The 20,785-nt window shown below is 45.2% G+C and overlaps 1 protein-coding gene across 9 annotated transcripts in view; it reads right to left on the bottom strand.

Annotated features, from left to right (window-relative positions):
- The window catches only part of NLGN1 (neuroligin 1), a 755,656-nt gene that overhangs the window by 7,089 nt on the left and 727,782 nt on the right, over positions 1-20,785 (bottom strand). For 6 of the 9 annotated variants that reach the window (XM_060242522.1, XM_060242523.1, XM_060242527.1 and 3 more), the window contains one exon: positions 10,705-10,917. In XM_060242522.1, the coding sequence (XP_060098505.1) occupies positions 10,705-10,917 (213 nt within the window). The remainder of the gene's footprint in view (positions 1-10,704; positions 10,918-20,785) is intronic. The other 3 variants (XM_060242524.1, XM_060242531.1, XM_060242529.1) reach the window with 1 other exon arrangement.

Genomic DNA, 20,785 nt, shown 5'->3' with positions numbered 1-20,785 from the left:
GGAGGTAATTTCTGAGCCTTTGTCCACTGTTTTTAGAATTCTTGGAGAACAGATGAGGAGTCAGAAGATTGGAGGCAGGCAAATGTTGTCCCCATCTTCAAGGAGGGGGAAAAGGAGGATCTGGGTAACTACTGACCTGTCAGCTTGACATCTATATCTGGAAAAGTTTTAGAACAATCAGTCAATCCCTGAGCATTTAGAAGGATGGCTGTGATCACTAAGAGCCAGTATGGGCGTTTTCGCACTCACCTTCAAGTGGCGCGACCACCCTCTTCACGCCGGAGGATCTGCAGGGATTTCGCATAAGAAACGCCGGAGCAGCCAAAAGAGCCGGAAAGTTCCGTCGCGAAACCCGCTCAAACGGAAACTGCCAAGAAGCAGGAAAACGTTTGAGCGGCTTTTGCAACGGAAGTCGCCGGCTCTTTTGGCTGCTCCGGCGCTTCTTATGCGAAATCCCTGCAGATCCTCCGGCGTGAAGAGGGTGGTCGCGCCACTTGTAGGTGAGTGCGAAAACGCCCTATGAGTTTCTCAAGAAAAAGTCAGGTCAGACTAACTTTATCTTTCTCTTTTTTTAGAAAGTTACTACTTTGCTGGATCTGGGGAATGCAGTAGGTATAGTTTATTTCAGTAAGGCTTTTAATAAGGTTTCACAAAATATTCTTGTTGACAAACTGGTAAAATATGGTTTAGATCCTGTTACTGTTAGGTGGATCTGGTAGACAAATTGCACCCAAAGAGTTCTTGTTAATGGTTCCTCAACCTCTTGGTGAGGAATGACAAGTGGAGTGCCTCAAGGATCTATCCTGGGACTTGTTTTGTTCATAAATGTTTTGGATGAAGGAATAGAGGTAATGCTTATTAAATTTGCAAATGATACTAAATTGGGAGGGGTAGCAAATATGATAGAAAACAGAGCCAGGAGACAAAATAATCTTGACAGGCTAGAAAACTGGGCTAAAACAAATAAAATGAATTTCAGTGGAGATAAATGTAAAGTTCTGCATTTAGGTAGGGAAAGTCAACACATAATTATAGGATGGGGGAGACTCATCTCAGCAGTAGTATGTACAAAAATGATTCAGGGTTCTTAGTAGACCATATACCGAACATAAATCAGCAGTGAGATGCGGTAGCTAAAAAGGGAAATACGATTTTGGGCTGTTATCAGCAGAAATATAGTGTCCAGATCACACAAAGTGATGGTATTGTTTTATGTGAATCATGGGACTCCCATGTCTGTTAGCCGCCCTGAGCCCGCCTGGCAGGGAGGGCGGGATATAAAAATAAAATAATATTATTATTATTATTATTATTATTATTATTATTACTCTGCTCTGGTTAGATTGCATCTAGAGTACTATGTTCAGTTTTGGGTACCAAAATTTAAGGTTATAGACAAGCTGGGACAGGACAAGAGGAGGGCAATGAAGGTGGTGAAGGGTCTGGAGACCACGTCCTACAAGGAATGGTTGCTGAGTATATTTAGCCTGGAGAAGAGATGACTAAGAGGTGATGTGATCATCATCTTCAAGTACTTGAAGGACTGTCATATAGAGAATGGTGTGGAATAATTTTCTGTTGCCCCAGAAGGTTGGACAAGAACCAACAGGTTGAAATCAAGAGTTTTCAGCTAAATATTAGGAAGAACTTCTTGACAGAGTGGTTCCTCAGTGAAACAGGCTTCCTCGGGAGGTGGTGAGCTCTCCTTCTTTGAAAGTTTTTACACAGAGGCTAGATGGCCACCTTAGTTCTGTGAGCTAAGCGGATCATGAGAGGGAGGACAGGAATGGTTTCATCAGTGCTTACATCTCGTGGCCCTTTTCTACACACCCAGGGAAATGCTGTTTGCCACTTTGGAGTCTGGCAGCAATTTTTCTTCAGGCTAGTTTAGCCAGGGATCCTGGAGGGCTGTTTGTTGGGTTTTTGCCATCTTCTGGACATGGAGCAGGGGTAACTGGGGCTGTGCAGGGGAGGTATTTGTGAATCTCCTGCATTGTGCAGGGGGTTGGATTAGATGACCCTGGAGATCCCTTCCAACTCTATGATTCTCTGATTCTAGGCACTCTGTTACTCTGCTGTTCCATGACTTTGAAAGTAACAGAAAAAGATGGATATATGACGCCTCTGAATGATAGGAAAGTCCACTAGCTGGACAACACAGCAAAATGCAAGTTATGCAAGTTATGCAACTTCTAGAGAGGAAACATGCCTTGAGAAGAAAACAATGAAAGTGAGAATGGAGCTTAGGGAAAAGAAGGAATGGAGTCTGGAGAACAGATAAACAAAACATAGAAATGAAACTAGTTCAGCAACCGCATTCCCACAGCTGACCTGCTAACCACTCATCACCTACTGAGGCTGAATTAAGTCCCCACTTTCCTGTCCACACAACAGGGAGGGCTTGAATTAAGGCTCTCCAGTTCCTCACAATGGAGTCAAAACCTCTTGTTGAGCAGCCAGAGAGGTAAAGAGTCTACAGCTATTGCTGCAAGTGCATTTCTCTGGATCAAGGTTTAGTAAGGTGATCAAGGTGATTGGTAAGTCTTTCCCTCTGTTTACAAAGCTAGAGCCTAAATATTGGCTGGAGATCTTTATTGTGGAGATGACATTTCATGTCCTCTTTAAAGTTAATATGACTCCCCCCCCACCCAGGTTTTTTTTTCTCAGTGAATGTGAATGGGGAAGGACTGTGGCTCAATGGCAGAGAACCCACCTAGCCTGCAGAAGGTTACAATTCCAATCCTTGCCATCTCCATCTTAAAGGATCAGGTAGTAGGTGATATGAAAGCCCTCTACTTGAGATTCTGGAGAGCCACTGCCATTCAAAATAGATAACATTGACCTTGATGGACTAATGGTAAGCGTCAGCATAAGGTAGCTTTACATGTAGGTGTTCCTATGTGTAACATGTCCCACCCTGAAGCTTAAAGATGGAGTGAGGTAAGATGAAAAGCGACATGCATAAAGTCAACTATATTAAACAGCACTTTTAGAATATAGGCATGATAGTGCAGTTATCATCAGAGCACAAGTCTTCAATAGAGTTTAACAGGGCCAGGGATGAAATTCTAGCAGGAGCTCCTTTGCATATTAGGCCACACCCCCTGATGTAGCCAATCCTCCAAGAGCTTACAAGGCTCTTTTTTGTAAGCTCTTGGAGTATTGGCTACATCAGGGGTGTGTGGCCTAATATGCAAAGGAGCTCCTGCTAGAATTCCACCCCTGAACAGGGCTATCTATTAATGAGAGACTGCTGAATTGATGTGACTTTTAACAGTTTGCAATTAATTGCATTAAAGAATTGGAGGACAAATAACTGTTTATTTGACAAGAGAGTAATCCTAACCAGTTCTGCTCAGAAGTAGGTTCAGTGTTCTTAAGTGGGGCTTAATCTCTGCAAAGTGTCCTTAGAACTGTATTCCAAAGTTACCATCCATTGTTAGAAGGTAACATAATCTTTAACATTGTCATTTCCTGTTACATGAAAATCAAATCCCTCAAAACTCGACCCTTTTGCTCTTCCTCTCACACAATGTTTATCACGTAGCCGCATGTCAATGACTGGCGTTATTGCAATTCACAATGTGATTCCTGATTGGCCTTGCAGTGAGTGCTCTGTGTGATTCCTGAGTGGCTGGGATCTTTCATTTGACTTATTCAGGAAAAGAAAAATGCAGCAGCAATGGCCAGAAACAAAAGGGATCCATAACAGCAGCTGCCAACAGAAATAATAACACCAAACAGGAATGGACAAAGGTAACCAAGTTGGATTTCAAGTATTATTTCCATACTACCAATACAAAGCTCCACCCAGAAACTAAAACCAGAGACTATTTGGTGAATCTCTTCCCACTTACTAAATGGAAGCACCAGGGAGTAAATCACTTTCAATACCGCTAACAGCCTAAATCCCTGGACCTTGTTCTGAAAAGTGCTGAGAACCCATTTGATGACTACAGGGCTGCTGCTTAACTGGGTTATGGATTGGGCTGTAAGTCACCTGCTCAGAAAGAGCCGATATAAACAGCAGAGCTTGTTAAATGCTCCATTAAAGGCTGGATTAAGTTAAAAGTGGTCGAAGTCCTTGAGCCATAAAGCTCAATTCAGCTACTTTAAAGACGAATTTTATTTTTTTTTATTGAATGGCGATACTGAAAAACGGATGAAAGGGACGGAAGTAATGCACCACTTCAACCCTCAAACCATTTTCTCTGATGTAGTTCCATGGAAATTGAGGACATTATTCTAGCCATTGTAGCCTTCCTCCAGGAAGGAATAACTCTTACAAAAGGAAGGACAGGATCCAGCTAGAGCCAAGTGCTTCAAAGTCCCCTTGTTTTCAATGGGGAATAACTGAAGTCAAAGGAAGGTGCAGCCAGTTGCAATGCATGTAAGCTTCATGATGTGTAATGGGCAGGCCTCAGATTCAGCAAGAGCGCAGCTCCTGAACCTTTCTGAGGGTTCCCCCTCTTCCTCCCAACCTACCTTGCCCATTGAATAGTAGGTGAAGCTGCATAACAATCCCTGGATTAGGAGAGCAGGCAGCCAGCCAGTCACCAGGAGCTTTGCCACGCCCCCAGCAGCCCTCATTAACCCCTGGAGAAGGCCACGCCACCCTTTCTCCATTTCTTATGTGATTTTGGGAGGCAGGTGGCTTGCTGGCCTTTTGACTGGGTGGGGTGGGGAGACCCAGGAGAGCTCCACGCAAACGAGGACTGCTTGGGCTGGCTGGCTCTCTAGCCCTCCCAAGCAGGCCTCACTCGCACAGGGCTCTCCTTCCTTGCATCAGGTTTCTTTTGGCTGGGGGGATATGCTAATAAGCTCTACCACCTATTTTTCTACAAAATGACCCTTGGTAATGGGTCTTACCACCTAATACGTTTGCATAGGGTTGCTGTTTGAAAAGTGAAAGCAAAAATGAGTCTTGTATCACTTAAAAGGACAAAGGTGCAATCCTAAAAACATTTTCTGGGGAGTAAGCCCCAATGAATAGACCTGGGTATGCTCAGAAGAAGAACTAGAAGAGTGGGCTTTTATACTTCATTCCCGCCCCCCGCCCCCATCCTAAGAAGTCTCAAAGCAGCCTTTCCCTTCCTCTCCTGACAACATTCACCTTGTGAGATAGGTGAGAGAGATCTGAGAGAACTGTGACTGGCCCAAGGTCACTGAGCAGACTTCAAGCAGAAGTGTGGGTAATCATACCTGGTTCTCTAGACTAGAGACTGCTGCTTTAAATCCCTACACCACAGTGGCTCGCGCCATTGCATCACCACACCACTCTGATTAGGATTACCAACCCCAAGGTAGGGTCTCCTGGAATAACAATTGATCATCAGTTTGGTATAGTGGCTAAGAGTGGTGGACTCTAATCTGGAGAACCGGGTTTGATTCCCCACTCCTCCACATGCAGCTGCTGGGTAACCTTGGGCAAGCCACAATTCTCTCAGCTGTTCTCTCAAAGCTCTCTCAGCCACACCTACCTGGCAGGGTGCCTGTTGTGGGGAGAGGAAGGGAAGGAGATTGTAAATTGCTCTGAGACTTCAAGTGAAGGGTGGGGTATAAATCCAATTTCTCCTCCTCTAGGTACTGCCCCCACAAACTAGAGCTGGCTACTTAGGTAGGAGTCTGAGTAAATCTGTTTAGGAGGCATTGTAGAAGGTTTATGGTGGTCCACATTTTAACAGACTAGAGCCCAAAGTAACCAAACCCAGGGGAGGGGCTGCGGCTCAGTGGTAGAACACCTGCTTGGCATACAGAAGCTCCTAGTTTCAGTCCCTGATGTCTTCAGGGAAAAGGAGATAAGGTAGTAGGTGATGGGAAAAACCTCTACCCGAGACTCTGGACAGCCACCACTAGTCTGAGTAGACAGTACTGACTTTGATGGACCAAGGGTTTGATTCAGTACTAAGGCAGCTTCAGATGTGTGTACTTTTGTGGCTCAGTAGGGTTTTTTTTCAGCAGGAATGAAGTTCTCGCTGGCCTGGTGTCAGGGGTGTGGCCCAATATGCAAATGAGTTCCTGCAAACAAAGCCTTGTTTGGCATGCAGAAGGTCCCAGGCATCTTCAGCTAAGAAGAAGAAGAAGATATTGAAGAGTCTCAGAGTGACTCACAATCTCCTTTACCTTCCTCCCCAACAATGGACACCCTGTGAGGTGGGTGGGGCAGGAGAGGGCTCTCACAGCAGCTGCCCTTTCAAGGACAACCTCTGCCAGAGCTATGGCTGACCCAAGGCCATGCTAGCACGTGCAAGTGGAGGAGTGGGGAATCAAACCCGGTTCTCCCAGATAAGAGTCCACACACTTAACCACTACACAAAACTGGCTCTCCCTACACCAAACTGGCTCTAAAATGATTGTGCGGTAGGTGATGTGAAAGATTTCTACCTGAGACCCTGAAGAGCAGCTACCTTGGCAGACCAAAGGTCTGACTCAAGAGAAGGCAACTTCTTGTGTCAAATTAACTGCCTCAGAGCCTAACAAACTGTGCCCTGTCTTTTCCACAGTAGGATGAGGGTGCCAAAGTGGAAGGCCTGCGTGACCTCAAAGAATTTCCTTCTTCTTTTCCCCCCTCTCAGCCAACTGTCTTTCCTGTTCTAGAGAAGAGAGGTGCTAATGACAGATGGGGAAAAGACAAGGAAGAGGAACCTTGATGCTTTGACAATCTCAGATCACACATGCAAAAAAACACTTGTTCTTTCCTTGGGCGGCCCCAAATGAAACTCTTAACAGTTTAAGATAAAAGGCTTCTGAACTAAGGGCTCATTTTCTTCACAGTAGATAACAGTTTGCAGCAACTCAGCCATTTGATATGAACCAGGAAACTATGTCACTAACTTCCCCTCAGACATTTCTCCTCATAAAAAAGAACTAAACAGGCCCTTCATAACTGATGAAATACCGTTGAGTTTCATATATACTGTGAATGTCGCTGATGCGCTTTCGAAGAAAAGCACCCTTAGGAGAGAAAAGGCCTCAAAGACAAGGCAAATTATTACAAGCTTTTTTAGGTGACCTCAGAGATGATGTGATCACCTAGAGATGTGTTTTTTAGCATGTTTTCTGCATCACATTTGTATGTGGGACAGAAAGGAGTAAGTAGGGTTGCCAATCCCCAGTTGGGGACAGGGGATCTTCTGGTTTGGAGGCCCTCCAGATGGTCTCCAGATGTTTTCAGTAGCTCTCCAGATGTTTTCTGCCTACAACTCCCATCAGCCCCAGCCATTGGCCATGCTGGCTGGGGCTGATGGGAGTTGTAGGCAAAAAACATCTGGAGAGCTACTGTTGGCCACCCCTGCCATAGGGGATAATGGAGAATTGATCTGCAGGTATCTGGGGTTATGGGGAGAGGCTGTGTTTTTGAGGTAGAGGCATCAAATTTTCAGCATAGCATCTGGTGCCTCTCCTAAGAACACCTCCCAAGTTTCAAAAAGATTGGGAGCCCCAAAACAAGGTGCCCCTATCCTTCATTATTTCCAAATGGAGGGAAGGCTCCATTAAAGTGTGGTCCCTTTAAATGTGGTGGCAAGAACTTCCTTTGGAGTTCAGCTATGCTTGTCACACCCTTGCTCCTGGCTACTCCCCAAAAGCCCCCAGATACTTCTTGAGCAGAACCTAGCAACCCTAGGAGTAAGGTTTGCAAAGCTTCTCACAGTATAACTTTCCTGCTGTTTCTTTCCCCCCAGCATCTATTTCTGAGTGTTCACATTAGGCTTACTAACCCTCAAGTGGGACCTGGAGTTGGGCCAGAATTGTGACTACAAAGGATGGACTGTATGGCATTATACCCCACAGAGATCCCTCCCTTCCAGGAACCCTGCTATCCCCAGGCCCTTTCCCCCAAATCTCCAGGAATTTCCCAGCCTGGAGTTGGCATCCCTAAAAAGAGCTGTTTAAACCTCTCCCTCCAACTTAGTCCAAACTTTAAAAAAATGGGAGATGTTTGATGATGGCTCCCATTTAATGTGAAAGCAGCACGGATTGCATTAAGGATTAATGGCTTGGAACAAACCAGCCATCAGCTGAAGATGCTGGAGGAGGCAGATTTTACCTGCAGTTCCCTCTCTCCCTAGTCCCTGTCAATGGCTGGAAAGATCATTCCACAACTACAGTCACACACACTAAATCAGGGGTGGGGAACTTTTTTTCTCCAAGGGCCATATGGATATTTATAACACTATTCGCGGGCCATAAAAAATTATCAGCTTAAAAAACAGTGCTCCACCAAGCGAGAATGATTCAGGCCAGCAAAATTAATGCAAATAATTGTATTTCTATCTGAAGTAATGTGGGGAGATCCTAATCTGGCACACACACACACACACGGCCCGCCAACCTAGGCGAATGCATAGGTCCAGGGCTTTTTTGTAGAAAAAGCCCAGCAGGAACTCAGTAGCATATTAGACCACATCCCCTAATATTAGCATGTTAGGTTACACACTCATTAGCATAGTAGGCCACACCATCTGGGATAATCAAGTGCAAACTGAGCTGTGACAGTAACTTTTCCAGGCCCTGCAGCAATTCTGGCTGGCCAGCCAGGTCCCAGGGAGGCTGCCGCACAGTACATCTGGGCCCTGTGATCCCTGCCTGGCCCTGGGGAGGCTGCTGCACAGCGCAGCTGGGCCCCACGATCCTTGCAGGCCAGCCAGGCCCCAGAGGGGCTGCCACATGGCTTGGTTTGGCCCAGCAATCCCCGAGGGCCACACCAAGCGACCTCGAGGGCCGCATATGGCCCTCGGGATGGAGGTTCCCCACTGCTGCACTAAATAATGCACTTTCAATCCATTTTCCAACTGGATTTTGCCAGTTCACACAGTAAAATCCAGTTGGAAAGTGCACTGAAAGTGGATGGAAAGTGATTATTTAGAGTGTCTGACTTCAACCTCTAGAGTCACAGGAGCTGTGTGGACATAAGAAGAAGAAGATATTGGATTTATATCCCGCCCTCCACTCCGAAGAGTCTCAGAGCGGCTCACAATCTCCTTTACCTTCCTCCCCCACAACAGACATCCTGTGAGGTGGGTGGGGCTGGAGAGGGCTCTCACAGCAGCTGCCCTTTCAAGGACAACCTCTACCACAGCTATGGCTGACCCAAGGCCATTCCAGCAGGTGCAAGTGGAAGAGTGGGGAATCAAACCTGGTTCTCCCAGATAAGAGTCCACACACTTAACCACTACACCAAACTGGCTCTCCATAAGGCTGTAGGGGGTGGGGAGGAAGAAGGGAGGAAATCACTTCCCCTCCCACTTCCAAGAGTGGAACAATTCTACCTCCCTCCCCCTGCTCACAGCAACACTCAAACCACATGGGTCTCTTGACTACAAAATGGGCTGCCAGAGGTAGAAAAAATGGAAAAGTCCACGCTCCTTCTATTGACCGTGAGTTGGATCTAAGCAACTGTTTTAAACACAAAGGGAAATAGGGATAATATTAAACCCGGTGTGTTTTCATGCACTTTATTTATACCTTATACCCTTTTAACCCCTTCAAATCAAAATCCCCCTCAAAATCAAATCCCCCTCAAAATACTTTTAAAAGGGTCATCTTTGTATAGGGCACAAGCAGTGTTCACTCTAAGCTGAGGTAGTGTGAGATAACTCACCATTTTTTAAACTCCGGTTCACACATTTTTGTCTTAGCTCAGGAAAAATGGACCTAGCGCAAACTAATTTATGTAGTAGCTCACAACCTTAATGCCAGTAGCTCATGAAGTAGATTTTTTGGCTCACAAACCTCCGCAACTTAAGCATAAATGTGGCACCATTTGACTACTGCCTTCAACAGGAACAGTTTCATTTCCCCCCATTCCCTTTAACTGGGGTCTACATGACCCCTAAGTCATAGGCCTCAACATAAGAGAAAGAGAGCACTATTACTGCAGGGCAGGGATCCCCAGCCTTTTGGTCCCCTAAGGGTACCTTTGGAATTTGACACAGGTGCTGGGTGCAACCACAAAATGGCTGCCATAGGAGGTGGAGCAGTGACACACACAAAGAAAGCCCAAGTGCAGGGGACACATTACATAGGGTTGCCAATCTCCAGGGGTGGCTGGAGATCTTCTGGAATTACAACTGATTCCCAGGGGACAGAGATCAGTTCCCCTGGAGAAAATGGTTGCTTTGGAAGGGGGGCTCTATGGCATTATATCCTGCTGAGGTCCCTCCCCTCCCAGGCTCCACCCCTTAAATCTCTAGGTATCCCTCCAAAAAATCTCCAGGTATTTCCAAATCTGGAGCTGGCAACCCTAGGACATGAGGATTAATTTTTTTACAAAAAAAATACACTGGGAAAAAGGAGCGTGCGAGAGAATAAAACCAATACTGTGGTGGCAGCTTTCATTGAAACAATGTTATTTTAATTGGCACAGCCAATCAGACCTCCAGTGTCCAATCAGAAGCCCTGCTGGGCAGGAGTCTCATTTGGTCCCACCCACTTTCTTTAAAAAAGAAACCACTTGGCAGACACCAGGAAAGGTCGCAGTGGTGGCCAGTAGTACCATGTTGAGGACCTCAGCTATAAGGAAATGCATGACACAGGAGATGACATATTTATGCTAGAAGTATAGAAAGTATTATTATTATTATTATTATTGCTTTGGGCATCCCTAGAGGCAACAAAATACATATATACAAGAGCATCACAAAGAAGTCATGGTGGTGGCATGCAGACACCAAAATCGTCAAAATTTGCAACCTGCAATAATACCTTTGGTTGAATTGCTCCAACGGTTACCTTCAGAATAATGGGATAAAGTCAAGAGATTGACACATGAACCGCCGGCACCGGATCCGAAAACGGTGATTCTCAGTGGGTCGCCACCAAAGAACCCAATGTTTTCACTAGTCCACCTCAAGGCCTGAATGAGATCAAGGAGGCCATAGTTCCCCTTGGCTGCTTGGTCCCCGGTGCTCAAGAAACCTGCAAGTTAAAGAGGGGGAAAGGGAAGGGGGGGAAAGAAAAGAAAAAAGGATTTAGGGCTTGGCTTTTCTGCCTCCCGCGCCAGATTTTGCACGTTGCAGAGTGATCATCTCACTCCTGCTTTCAAATGTAATGGGAGTTAAGTGCTGTGTAAATACATTGTGTTCTTTATCCACTTGGCAACAATTTTACAAGTGACTCATCATTCCAACTACAAATCCTTTGGTGTTTATTATAATAACGTTATGCATGACAAACGACGGCATGCATTATGCAGGCCCTTTGAAGAATATAGGCTGTGTTTGGGATCAAATGGAATGCTAACTTCTTCCACAATCTGGTTTGCAATAGGGTTGCTGCCCCCCCCCCCACCCTTCCCTGCACGTCCAACCTCATCAGGCCAAACAGGATCACATGCGATGTGCATTATGCATCCAGCAGAACGGAAAGCATGTCCAAGTCCTGGCGGTCATGACAATGACAGGGAGATGTGATCTGCCTTTGGCACTAAGCCGGATGTCCCCAATCTTTTTGAGCCTGTGGGCATCTTTGGAATTCTGACAGACTGCAGTGGGTGCAATCCTTTTGCTGCGCTGGCAACAGCTGCCAAAGCAATGGTTTTTATTCTTTAAAAAAAAATCTGTGCAGCCAATCAAATGTCCAGTGGTCTTGTTGGGCAAAAGCCCCATCTGGCCCCACCCACTTTCTATAAACACCAGGAAAGGTGTCAGCAGGCCTCATGGTGCTCCTATGCATTAAGCCAGGAGTGTCAAACATGCAGTCTGGGGGATGAATTAGGCCCTCAGAGGGCTCCTATCAGGCCCCCAACCAACTGGCTGTCATCTGCTTCCTTCTTTCTCTCTTGCTTCCTTCTGTGTCACAGCTTGCTTTGCAAGGCTTGCTCAATTGCACAGGAGCTACCGAGCAAAACCTGTTTTCCCCATTGGTTGAGGCTCCTCCCTTGGGGAGGAAGGGGGGAGGAATAGCTTGCTTTGCCAGGCTCTCCCGATTGCACAGGGGAGCTACTGAGACAAGCATCTCTTTCTTCTATTGGCTGAGGCTTCCCCCTGCCCTTGTCCAATGGGGAGGGAAGGAAAGAGCCAGAGCTTCCTTTGCCCAGTTCCCTGGTTCCCATGGGAGAAATTAAAAAAAAAAAAACACCTTTAAGACCAATGAGTGCTAACGTTTTCAGCATGTTTGGCCTGGCCCAACAAGGTCTCATTTATGTCAGATCTGGCCCTCATAACAAATGAGTTTGACACCCCTGCATTAAGCAGTTCCCGTATTTCCTACAGGTTTGCTCTTTCCACACAAATGCCCATGTCAAGAGACAACCCCATTTCATTAAATAGGTGAAGCATCATAACACGGCCGTCATTTACTCTGTTAAAAAAAAACTTGTCAATGTCTCAGTTGAACCAATTCATCAATTACATTTACATCAACTTGCATATGAATAGGTTAGCCGTTTTGAAGAGAAAAGCGCATTCTTCTCTGGTTTTGGATGCATGCCTGTATCACAGCAAGGCCTTTCTCAGCAGAGGTATTCTTTTGTCTGTAAAGGTGAAGAAGCCAGGCCTCTTCTAACAAAATACCTTGCTGCACACAGGTTTGTAAACACTTTACAATGAAAATAATTTGCACACGTACACACACAACAGCCGTCTGATAAATAAGGGACACTTTTTTAACAAATCAAAAAACAACTGATGAACACCATAGCAACTGCTCTATTTCAATGAATGTTTTAGTTCCACCCCTATCTAAAACAGAGTTGCATACATGCAGGGGTGGAATTCCAGCAGGAGCTCCTTTGCATATTAGGCCACACACCCCTGATGTAGCCAGTCCTCCAAGAGCTTACAAAAAAGAGCCTTGTAAACTCTTGGAGGATTGGCTACATCAGGGGGTGTGGTCTAATATGCAAAGGAGCTCCTGGTAGAATTCTACCCCTGCATACATGGTTGTGTGTACTTTGTAGTAATCCATGGGATACACCCTACCTGCCTCCCGGAAGGCAAGTCAGGAACTCTCATGGTGTAATCTGAGTGCTTCCTAATACCAGTGATTTTTATTTATTTATTAATTATCATTATTTTTGGATTTATATCCTGCCCTCCACTCCAAATTTCAGAGTCTCAGAGCGGCTCACAATCTCCTTTATCTTCCTCCCCCACAACAGACACCCTGTGAGGTGGGTGGGGCTGAGAGAGCTCTCACAGAAGCTGCCCTTTCAAGGACAACTCTGTGAAAGCCATGGCTGACCCAAGGCCAATCCAGCAGCTGCAAGTGGAGGTGTGGGGAATCAAACCTGGTTCTCCCAGATAAGAGTCCACACACTTAACCGCTACATCAAATTGGTTCTCTATGTCCTGAGAGTGCAGCTAAATTCTTGAGCACTGTAATCCTAAACCTAGGGCTTAGAAGAGTGTGACTTTCTTTAGGATTGTACTGTTTGTTCCTTACCTTTGACACACCCAGCGTTTTGATCTGGTCTCTTGGAAGTCAATTTAAACATTACAAACCCCATATGGAGTCTGCCATAAAGTGCTTTCCCACAATAGGGTCAGCATTTAAGAAGCTTTCATCAGTCTTAGACATGTGTGGTCTCTCCTCACTGGCAGCTCACATCTGCTAGCATGGAGATTCCGGCCTCCGGCCTGGATCCATGCCATAAGAGCCTTTTTAATCCTTATCCCAACTGCGCGGAGTGCTTCATCAACATAGATTGACCCTCACCGCCTGATTGATGAGAGGAGCAAGCTGCCACATGGATTTCTCTTCAAGCAGATTACATTCTTGCTCCTAAAGAGGCAGCTCGTGTGAATCTTACTACCCTTTCCCAGCATGCCTCAGTTGATCATAAAGAGAATGATTCCTTCCTGTGGCACATAAGTCTCCTTCCTTAGTGGAAACGCAGGAATGTGCAAATGGTAGGTAAGATGCACCTTTGTAATGGCTTACTAAGTAAGCACTTTTACAATTTCCTTCTTTGTAAGCACTTTTACAATTCCTTCTTTGATAACGCTGGTTTGGTCAGCAAGTCATTCAGGGACTCTTTTTTAATTTTATGTTTTTATAACCCTTCTCTGTCAATTACTGTACTGTTATTTACATGCTAACACCCAGGGCTTTTTTTTTTTTTGGTAGCGGGAACTCCATTGCATATTAGACCACACACCCCTGATGTAGCCAATCCTCCTGGAGCTTCCAGTAGAGCCTGCAAGAAGAGCTCTGTAAGCTCTTGGAGGATTGGCTTCATCAGGGGTGTGTGGCCTAATATGCAAAGGAGTTCCTGCTACAAAAAATGCCCTGCTGATACCCTATTGTTTCTCTTTCAATATGAGGAACAGGGCACCGCTATAAGATCAAGAGAACCCAGTTGTGGAGAATGTCCGCAGCTTGGTAACTTTGGATTAATCAGATAAATGATGTTATTGTAAAAGTAATTATATCATCCAGTGTGGAATTCACAAAGCAATTCATGATCTTTTAAAAATTACAGCATTGTCCATGTCATTGTTCAAACTCGGTTCCTATTTGTAGTCAGTGTGGTGTAGTAGCCGGGGAGACTGTTTAACATGTCTGCCGTGAAGCTCTCTGGGTGACTTGGGGTCAGCCGCTCTCTCTCAGCCAAATCTAGTTCAGAGGGCTGTGATGAGCATAAAGAAGACAGGAGAATAATGTAAGACACCCTTAGCTCCTTGGAGAAGGGCAGGAGAGAAATGAACCGAAAAGATAAATCTTCACAGTCCCTGCCAAGGTTCTGTTCCTTCACCATATCGGAGTTTTGTGGAACAATGGAAACAGGTATTATGTGTTAAGTGTAAACATATTATTTTGTAATAGGAAAAATGCAGTTTAACGTTTGTGTGAATTCCTAGGAGCACAAAGAATTGCGCCTCCTCCTTCTGCAGAGGAAGGGGCCACGGCTCAGTGGCAAAGTATCTGCTTTCTATCCAGAAGGCCCCAGGTTCAATCCCTGGCATCTCTGGTAAAGAAGAGAAAGGATAAGGCGATGCGCATGTGTTAAGTGCCATTAAGTCACTTCTGACTTATGGGGTGATAACAGACAGGCAGTTAGGGGTGGATTGGAGGTGTCCCAAATCTGGCTGTCCCAAAAAGAGCCATCCCAGACCCCCCGCATGGTCCCCGACAAGGTGGCCCCATCTCGTCTGCCAGGTGATTTGGCACAATCAGACAGGGGGTGCCTCAGGAGCTGGACTGCTCTCTTTCTCCCTCAGTGAGTCAAGTGCTCAAGCGCTCTGGCTAGTTTTTACCCCCCCCCCCCAAAAAAAGCACCAGAAATGGCTTAGGGAGGCTTGGCAGTTTCACACCACCAAGGTGCCTTGCTTGCACACTTCTCCATCCGGATGCCAAAGAGGTGACTGGCCTGTGGCTCAAAAGTTTTCTACCACTTCAACAGTGGTAGCTTTTTGAGCTGTTCTGAGGCTACCAGAGGACGAGGGGAGCACAGGATGCGGCTTGGTGGCAAATGTTCACGTTTGCAAGGATTTTTTTGGGTTGGTTTCTGAGACATCTCTGAGTTGCTCCTAACTGTCCGTCTGTCATCACCGATGGAAACCCTATTAATTAATATCCTCCAAAATGTCCTATGATGAACAGCCTTGCTTAGGTCTTGCAAACAGAGCCACGGCTTCCATTATAGAGCCTCATGTTGGGTCTTCATCTTTCCCTGCTGCCTTCAACTGTTCCAAAAGTTGTCTTTTCCAGTGAGTCTTGTCTTCTCACAATGTGAGCAAGGAACAATAGTTTAGTCATTTTAGCATCTAGGGGGAGTTCAAGGTTGATTTGACTTAGAATCCCCTTGTGTGTCTTTTCGGCATCCGTAAAATTCTCATCCAACATCACATTTCTAAGGAATCAACTTTCTTCCTGTCACCTTTCTTCACTGTCCATCTTTCATAGTAATGAGAACTACTACAGCATGAATGAACTTGATCTTAAGGTCATAAGCAGGGCTTTTTTTGAATAGGAACACAAAGGAATGCAGTTCCGGCAGACTTGGCTAGGGTTTCTGCTGGCTTGGTCAAGGTTCAAAGGGTGAAGAAGAAGTATTGCAGATTTATACCCCGCCCTTCTCCCTGAATCAGAGACTTAGAGCGGCTTACAATCTCTCATATCTTCTCCCCCCACAACAGACAACCCGTGAGGTGGGTGGGGCTGAGAGGGCTCTCACAGCAGCTGCCCTTTCAAGGACAATCTCTGCCAGAGCTATGGCTGACCCAAGGCCATTCCAGCAGGTGCAAGTGGAGGAGTGGGGAATCAAACCCGGTTCTCCCAGATAAGAGTCCACACACTTAAGCACTACACCAAACTGGGTGTGATGTCTATCCATGCTAGTTATCACATTTGCATTCCTGCTTGGCTTGAGGGCAATGGCATGGCACAGTGTCTGTCCCAAAGGGCCAGCAACCACTATGCTTTGATGATAAAAAAAATAAAATCCAAATGCTTCAACTTGGGGGAGTGGAGGGGGAAAATTTATAAAAATCCTCGTTTCCAGGGTTTTTTCTGAGTAGGAACACACTGGAATTCAGTTCCGGCTGGCTTGGTGTGAGGGGTATGTAGCCTAACATGCAAATTAGTTCTACAAAAAAAGCCCTGGTAATAAGTATTGTGAAAGAACTCTATGTAAGACCTGGAGTTGGAGAGCCACAGCTAGTCTGAATAGATGATACTGACCTTGACGAACTAATAGTCTTATTCAGTGTAGCCTCATGTGTTTATGCATTATGCCATTAAAGGTCTGTGAATGTGTGTGTGTTTATGCTCTGCAAAGGAATGAACAAACTTTGTTTAAGAGCCAGTTTGGTATAGTGGTTAAGTGTGCAGACTCTTATCTGGGAGAACCAGGTTTGATTCCCCACTCCTCCACTTGCACTTGCTGGAATGGCCTTGGGTCAGCCATAGCTATCGCAGGAGTTGTCCTTGAAAGGGCAGCTGCTGTAAGAGCTCTCTCAGCCCCACCCACCTCACAGGGTGTCTGTTGTGGGGGGAGAAGATATAGGAGATTGTAAGCTGCTCTGAGTCTCTGATTCAGAGAAAAGGGCAAGATATAAATCTGCAGTCTTCTTCTTCTTTGTTGCAACAAGGGTTGCAAAAATTCCAAATGCCAGTAGAGATCATCAGTAAAAGCAGGAGAGCACTTAGATTGTATCCCTGATTTTTCCAGAGGGCAGCAGTCTATGGGCTGTTTTAGAAAGGCCAAAAGATGCATGAACTTTTCATTAACTCAAAGAGGTGCTTCTGTTCATTACAGGATTTAATTATAGAAAATGGGGAAACCACCTTTAATTAGGAGGAGGAGTGGACAATATTTCCATACACACTTTAATCAAAAAGTAGATGGCTTATATTGCCCTTTTCAAAGTGGGTGATGGCAACGGGAATTAACAATCCATAACAGACAAAAAATGCGGGGCTAATTCTGCTTTTAGCCATCTGAAAGAAAATCTTGAATCATTCCCATAACTGTATGACCTTAGTGACCAAAGATGGATTCAGCTTATTCATTTGGCTTACAGCGTACAAGTGAGCAACAGTGCAATCCTGTGCAAAGTTATTTCAATTTAACGTCATTAATTTCAACAGCCTTCAACTTGAGTAACTCTGTGCAGGACTGCAGTGTGGATATCTTTTGTAAAGCTATGGGGCAGGGTTAGAGATGGAGGAAAACTATACCAATCCCAGTACAATCCAACTAGAGTTCTTAAAAGCAGGCATTCATGTATGTCTTCCTTACTGGGCATTGCATCATGAACACACATGAGGAATGAGTGGTGACTCTCCAGACCAACAACCCTTTAAAAAGGCTGAAATCTGCTGTCCCAGGGCTCAGTTCAGTCTCCATTGCCCTTTCAACAGTAGGTCATAGAGTTCCTTGTTCTGCATTGCTCTGTTGGATTAGAACCCTGATCTTCAAGTATGGTTGCATTCACTGAGTTATTTAAGAACAGATGGGGCATTTTCCCACAGAGCTTACCTCGGAGCGACATCCCTCTTCACCGCGCAGCATCTGCGCGGATTTCCCACCAACTGCTCCGCATAACCAGGAAGTGCCGGACCTTTTGCGTCACAGATGTAAACTGCTAAAAACCAGTTTATGTTAGTGACGCAAAAGCCGCGGCTCTTCCTGGTTATGCGGCGCAGTTGGTGGGAAATCCGCGCAGATGCTGCGCGGTGAAGAGGGACGTCGCTCCGAGGTAAGCTCTGTGGGAAAATGCCCATGGAGTTTCTGTTATCTGAATCAATATTGTTCAGCGAAATTCTTAAAAGGTCACAGGGGTACAAACCCTGTGGCAATAAAATTGGCCTGCAAGGGCAAAGCATTTGAGACAGCATCCTGGATCCAATGCATGACCAGCTGCACTTTGAAAATGCAAGCAGGAACCAAACTTCTTACTGAGTGTTGCATGGGGGGAGCTTTTCAAGAAGACACGTAGCATGAAGATGGAGCCTATTGCCAGAGCCACTAAATAAAGTTATTTCAGTAATGAAAAGCAGTTGTTTTTCCTCCATGGCACAGGCAAAGCATCAGCAGGGGAATGTTTCAGATTAATTTTTTAAAAGGTTGGTTCTATTAATAACTGCTCTGCTACGATTTATCTGAACTAGTCTAGAGAAGTAATAACTTGCGATCCAACACAGCAAACATGCAATACATCTTTGCTGTAAACTGGCTGAAGCTTATATCTGCACAAGATGGATGAAGGCCAAGGGTGATTTTCATTAGGTGAAACATTTCTATTTCATTGTTCCAAAGCCATCAGAAACCTGCTAACTCCATTGACTAATCATGCATTTTCTCATATCTGGCTAGTCATATGTAGGGAGTCAAATAATCTCTCCAAGCAAACAAAGCGTTTCCATGCTTGTGTATAGCTCAAGGTGCTGAAAATTGTACCTCCTACAACTCATCCTTCATACAGACTATATTTTCTTTTTTGGAAACAAACTCTAACCTCAAACAAGCAAATGGTTCAATTCCATGCTTACAATTAGAGTTGTCAAGCCTGGCTTGGTTACAGGTGGGACTCTGTAGGGAGGGATACGGTGGGAGAAAGTCAAGTGCAACAAACCAACATTTCTAGGGAAAAACCTGGAAGTGACATCACACCACTCTAGGAATCAACACAGTCTATGTTAAAACCACAGAGTTCCTGGTGATTCCTAGAGAGGATTGATGTTACTGGAGTTTTCCCAGAAGTGACAGCACAACATTGGCCTGATGGCTAGTTTTAATATTTTTCTTCCACTCCTGTTTCATGTGGTGACAGAAAACAAGAGGCTGGGGTAGGATTGCCAGGTCTGTTTTGGAATATTTGTGTGGAGGGGAGGGGATCTGGGTATGGATCTGGCATGGTACAATGCCATAGAGTTCATCCCTGAAACCATTTCTCCAGGGCAACTGATATCTGCCAGCTGGAGATCAGCTGTAAAAAAGGAGATCTCCAGGCCCCACCTGGGGGCTGGCAACCCTAAGTTGTGAAGGGGGATTCCCCCACCCCCAATGGGGGACTGGAAACTTTACTATGTACAACAAAACATTAAGTTGCTACTTTTCATACATGTTCTGCGATTGCTTCAAGTCTTTTAATGCAGAATTCTTACCATTGTGTTTTTTTCATGATGTTCTACAAAGACAAACATGTAACAAAGCACAAATTTGTATGGATAGTAAAATCAATCTACCTGTGGCACAACTATGTTATTAAATTAAAAAAAAACCCACAAACATCCATACTAGCATAACCTAAAATCACAGTTATTTAAAGCAGAACACAGACTTATTATGCAGCGTTTGGGAACCTCGAACAAGGGTTGCTGAAGTGGCTCCAATTATTCTCAAAAGAATCTGCACCATAGGGGTGTCAGGTCCACCATAGGGGTGTCTGGCCACTGGTGGGCAATGGGGCAGTAGGGTTGCCACATCCAGGTTTATTTATTTTATTTTATTTATGTTATTTGATTTATATCCTGCCCTCCCCACTGAAGCAGGCTCAGGGCGGCTCACAGTATAAAAACTACGATGAATAATTAAAACCGATACATATTATAAAAAATTACACATTCAATAGTTAAAACAATCAGAAATAATTTGATGCTGATCTCTTTGATATTATACGTTTTCAATAGCAAAGGTATTTCTTCAGTTTCCCTATGATACAGGCTCCGCGTCAGTTGAAAGCCAACTGGAAGAGAGTGGTCTTACAGGCCTTGTGGAACTGGATAAGGTTGGGAAACTCCTCAAGATTTGGGAGTGGACAGGGACCTCAATGGGGTACAACACCACAAAGTCCATCCTCTAAAGCAGGAGTGTCAAGCATGCAACCCGGGGGGCGAATCAGGCCCTTGGAGGGCTCCTATCAGGCCCTGAGCAACTGGCTGTCATCTACTTCCTTCTTCCTCTCTCTTGCTTCCTTCTGCGTAACAGCTTGCTTTGCAAGTCTTGCTTGATTGCACAGGAGTTAAAGAGCAAAGACTCTATTTTCTCCATTGGCTGAGGCTCCTCCCTTGAGATGGAAGGGGGAAAGGCAGAGCTTGTTTTGCCAGGCTCTCTCAATTGCACAACAGCTACTGAGCCAAGTCTCTCTTCCTTCTATTGGCTGAGGCTCCTCCCCCGCCTGGTCTTTTGGGGAAGGAGGGAAAGAGCCAGAGCTTCCTTTGCCCAGTTTCCTGGATCCCATGGGAGAGATACAAAGAAAGCATCTTTAAGACCAAGGAGTGCTAATGTTTTAAGCATGTTGTATTTTAAGTTTTGTTTTTTTAAATATCTTTGTGTTTGTCTGTGTCCATTATAAAGTTTACATCTGACCCAACATGGCTCAGCCCAACAAGGTCTCAT

The sequence above is a fragment of the Heteronotia binoei genome, chromosome 6, assembly GCF_032191835.1.
Source record: "Heteronotia binoei isolate CCM8104 ecotype False Entrance Well chromosome 6, APGP_CSIRO_Hbin_v1, whole genome shotgun sequence".
Taxonomy (NCBI): domain Eukaryota; kingdom Metazoa; phylum Chordata; class Lepidosauria; order Squamata; family Gekkonidae; genus Heteronotia; species Heteronotia binoei.
The sequence above is the reverse complement of the archived record's forward strand: the minus strand, read 5'-3'. Positions and strand labels throughout refer to the sequence as shown.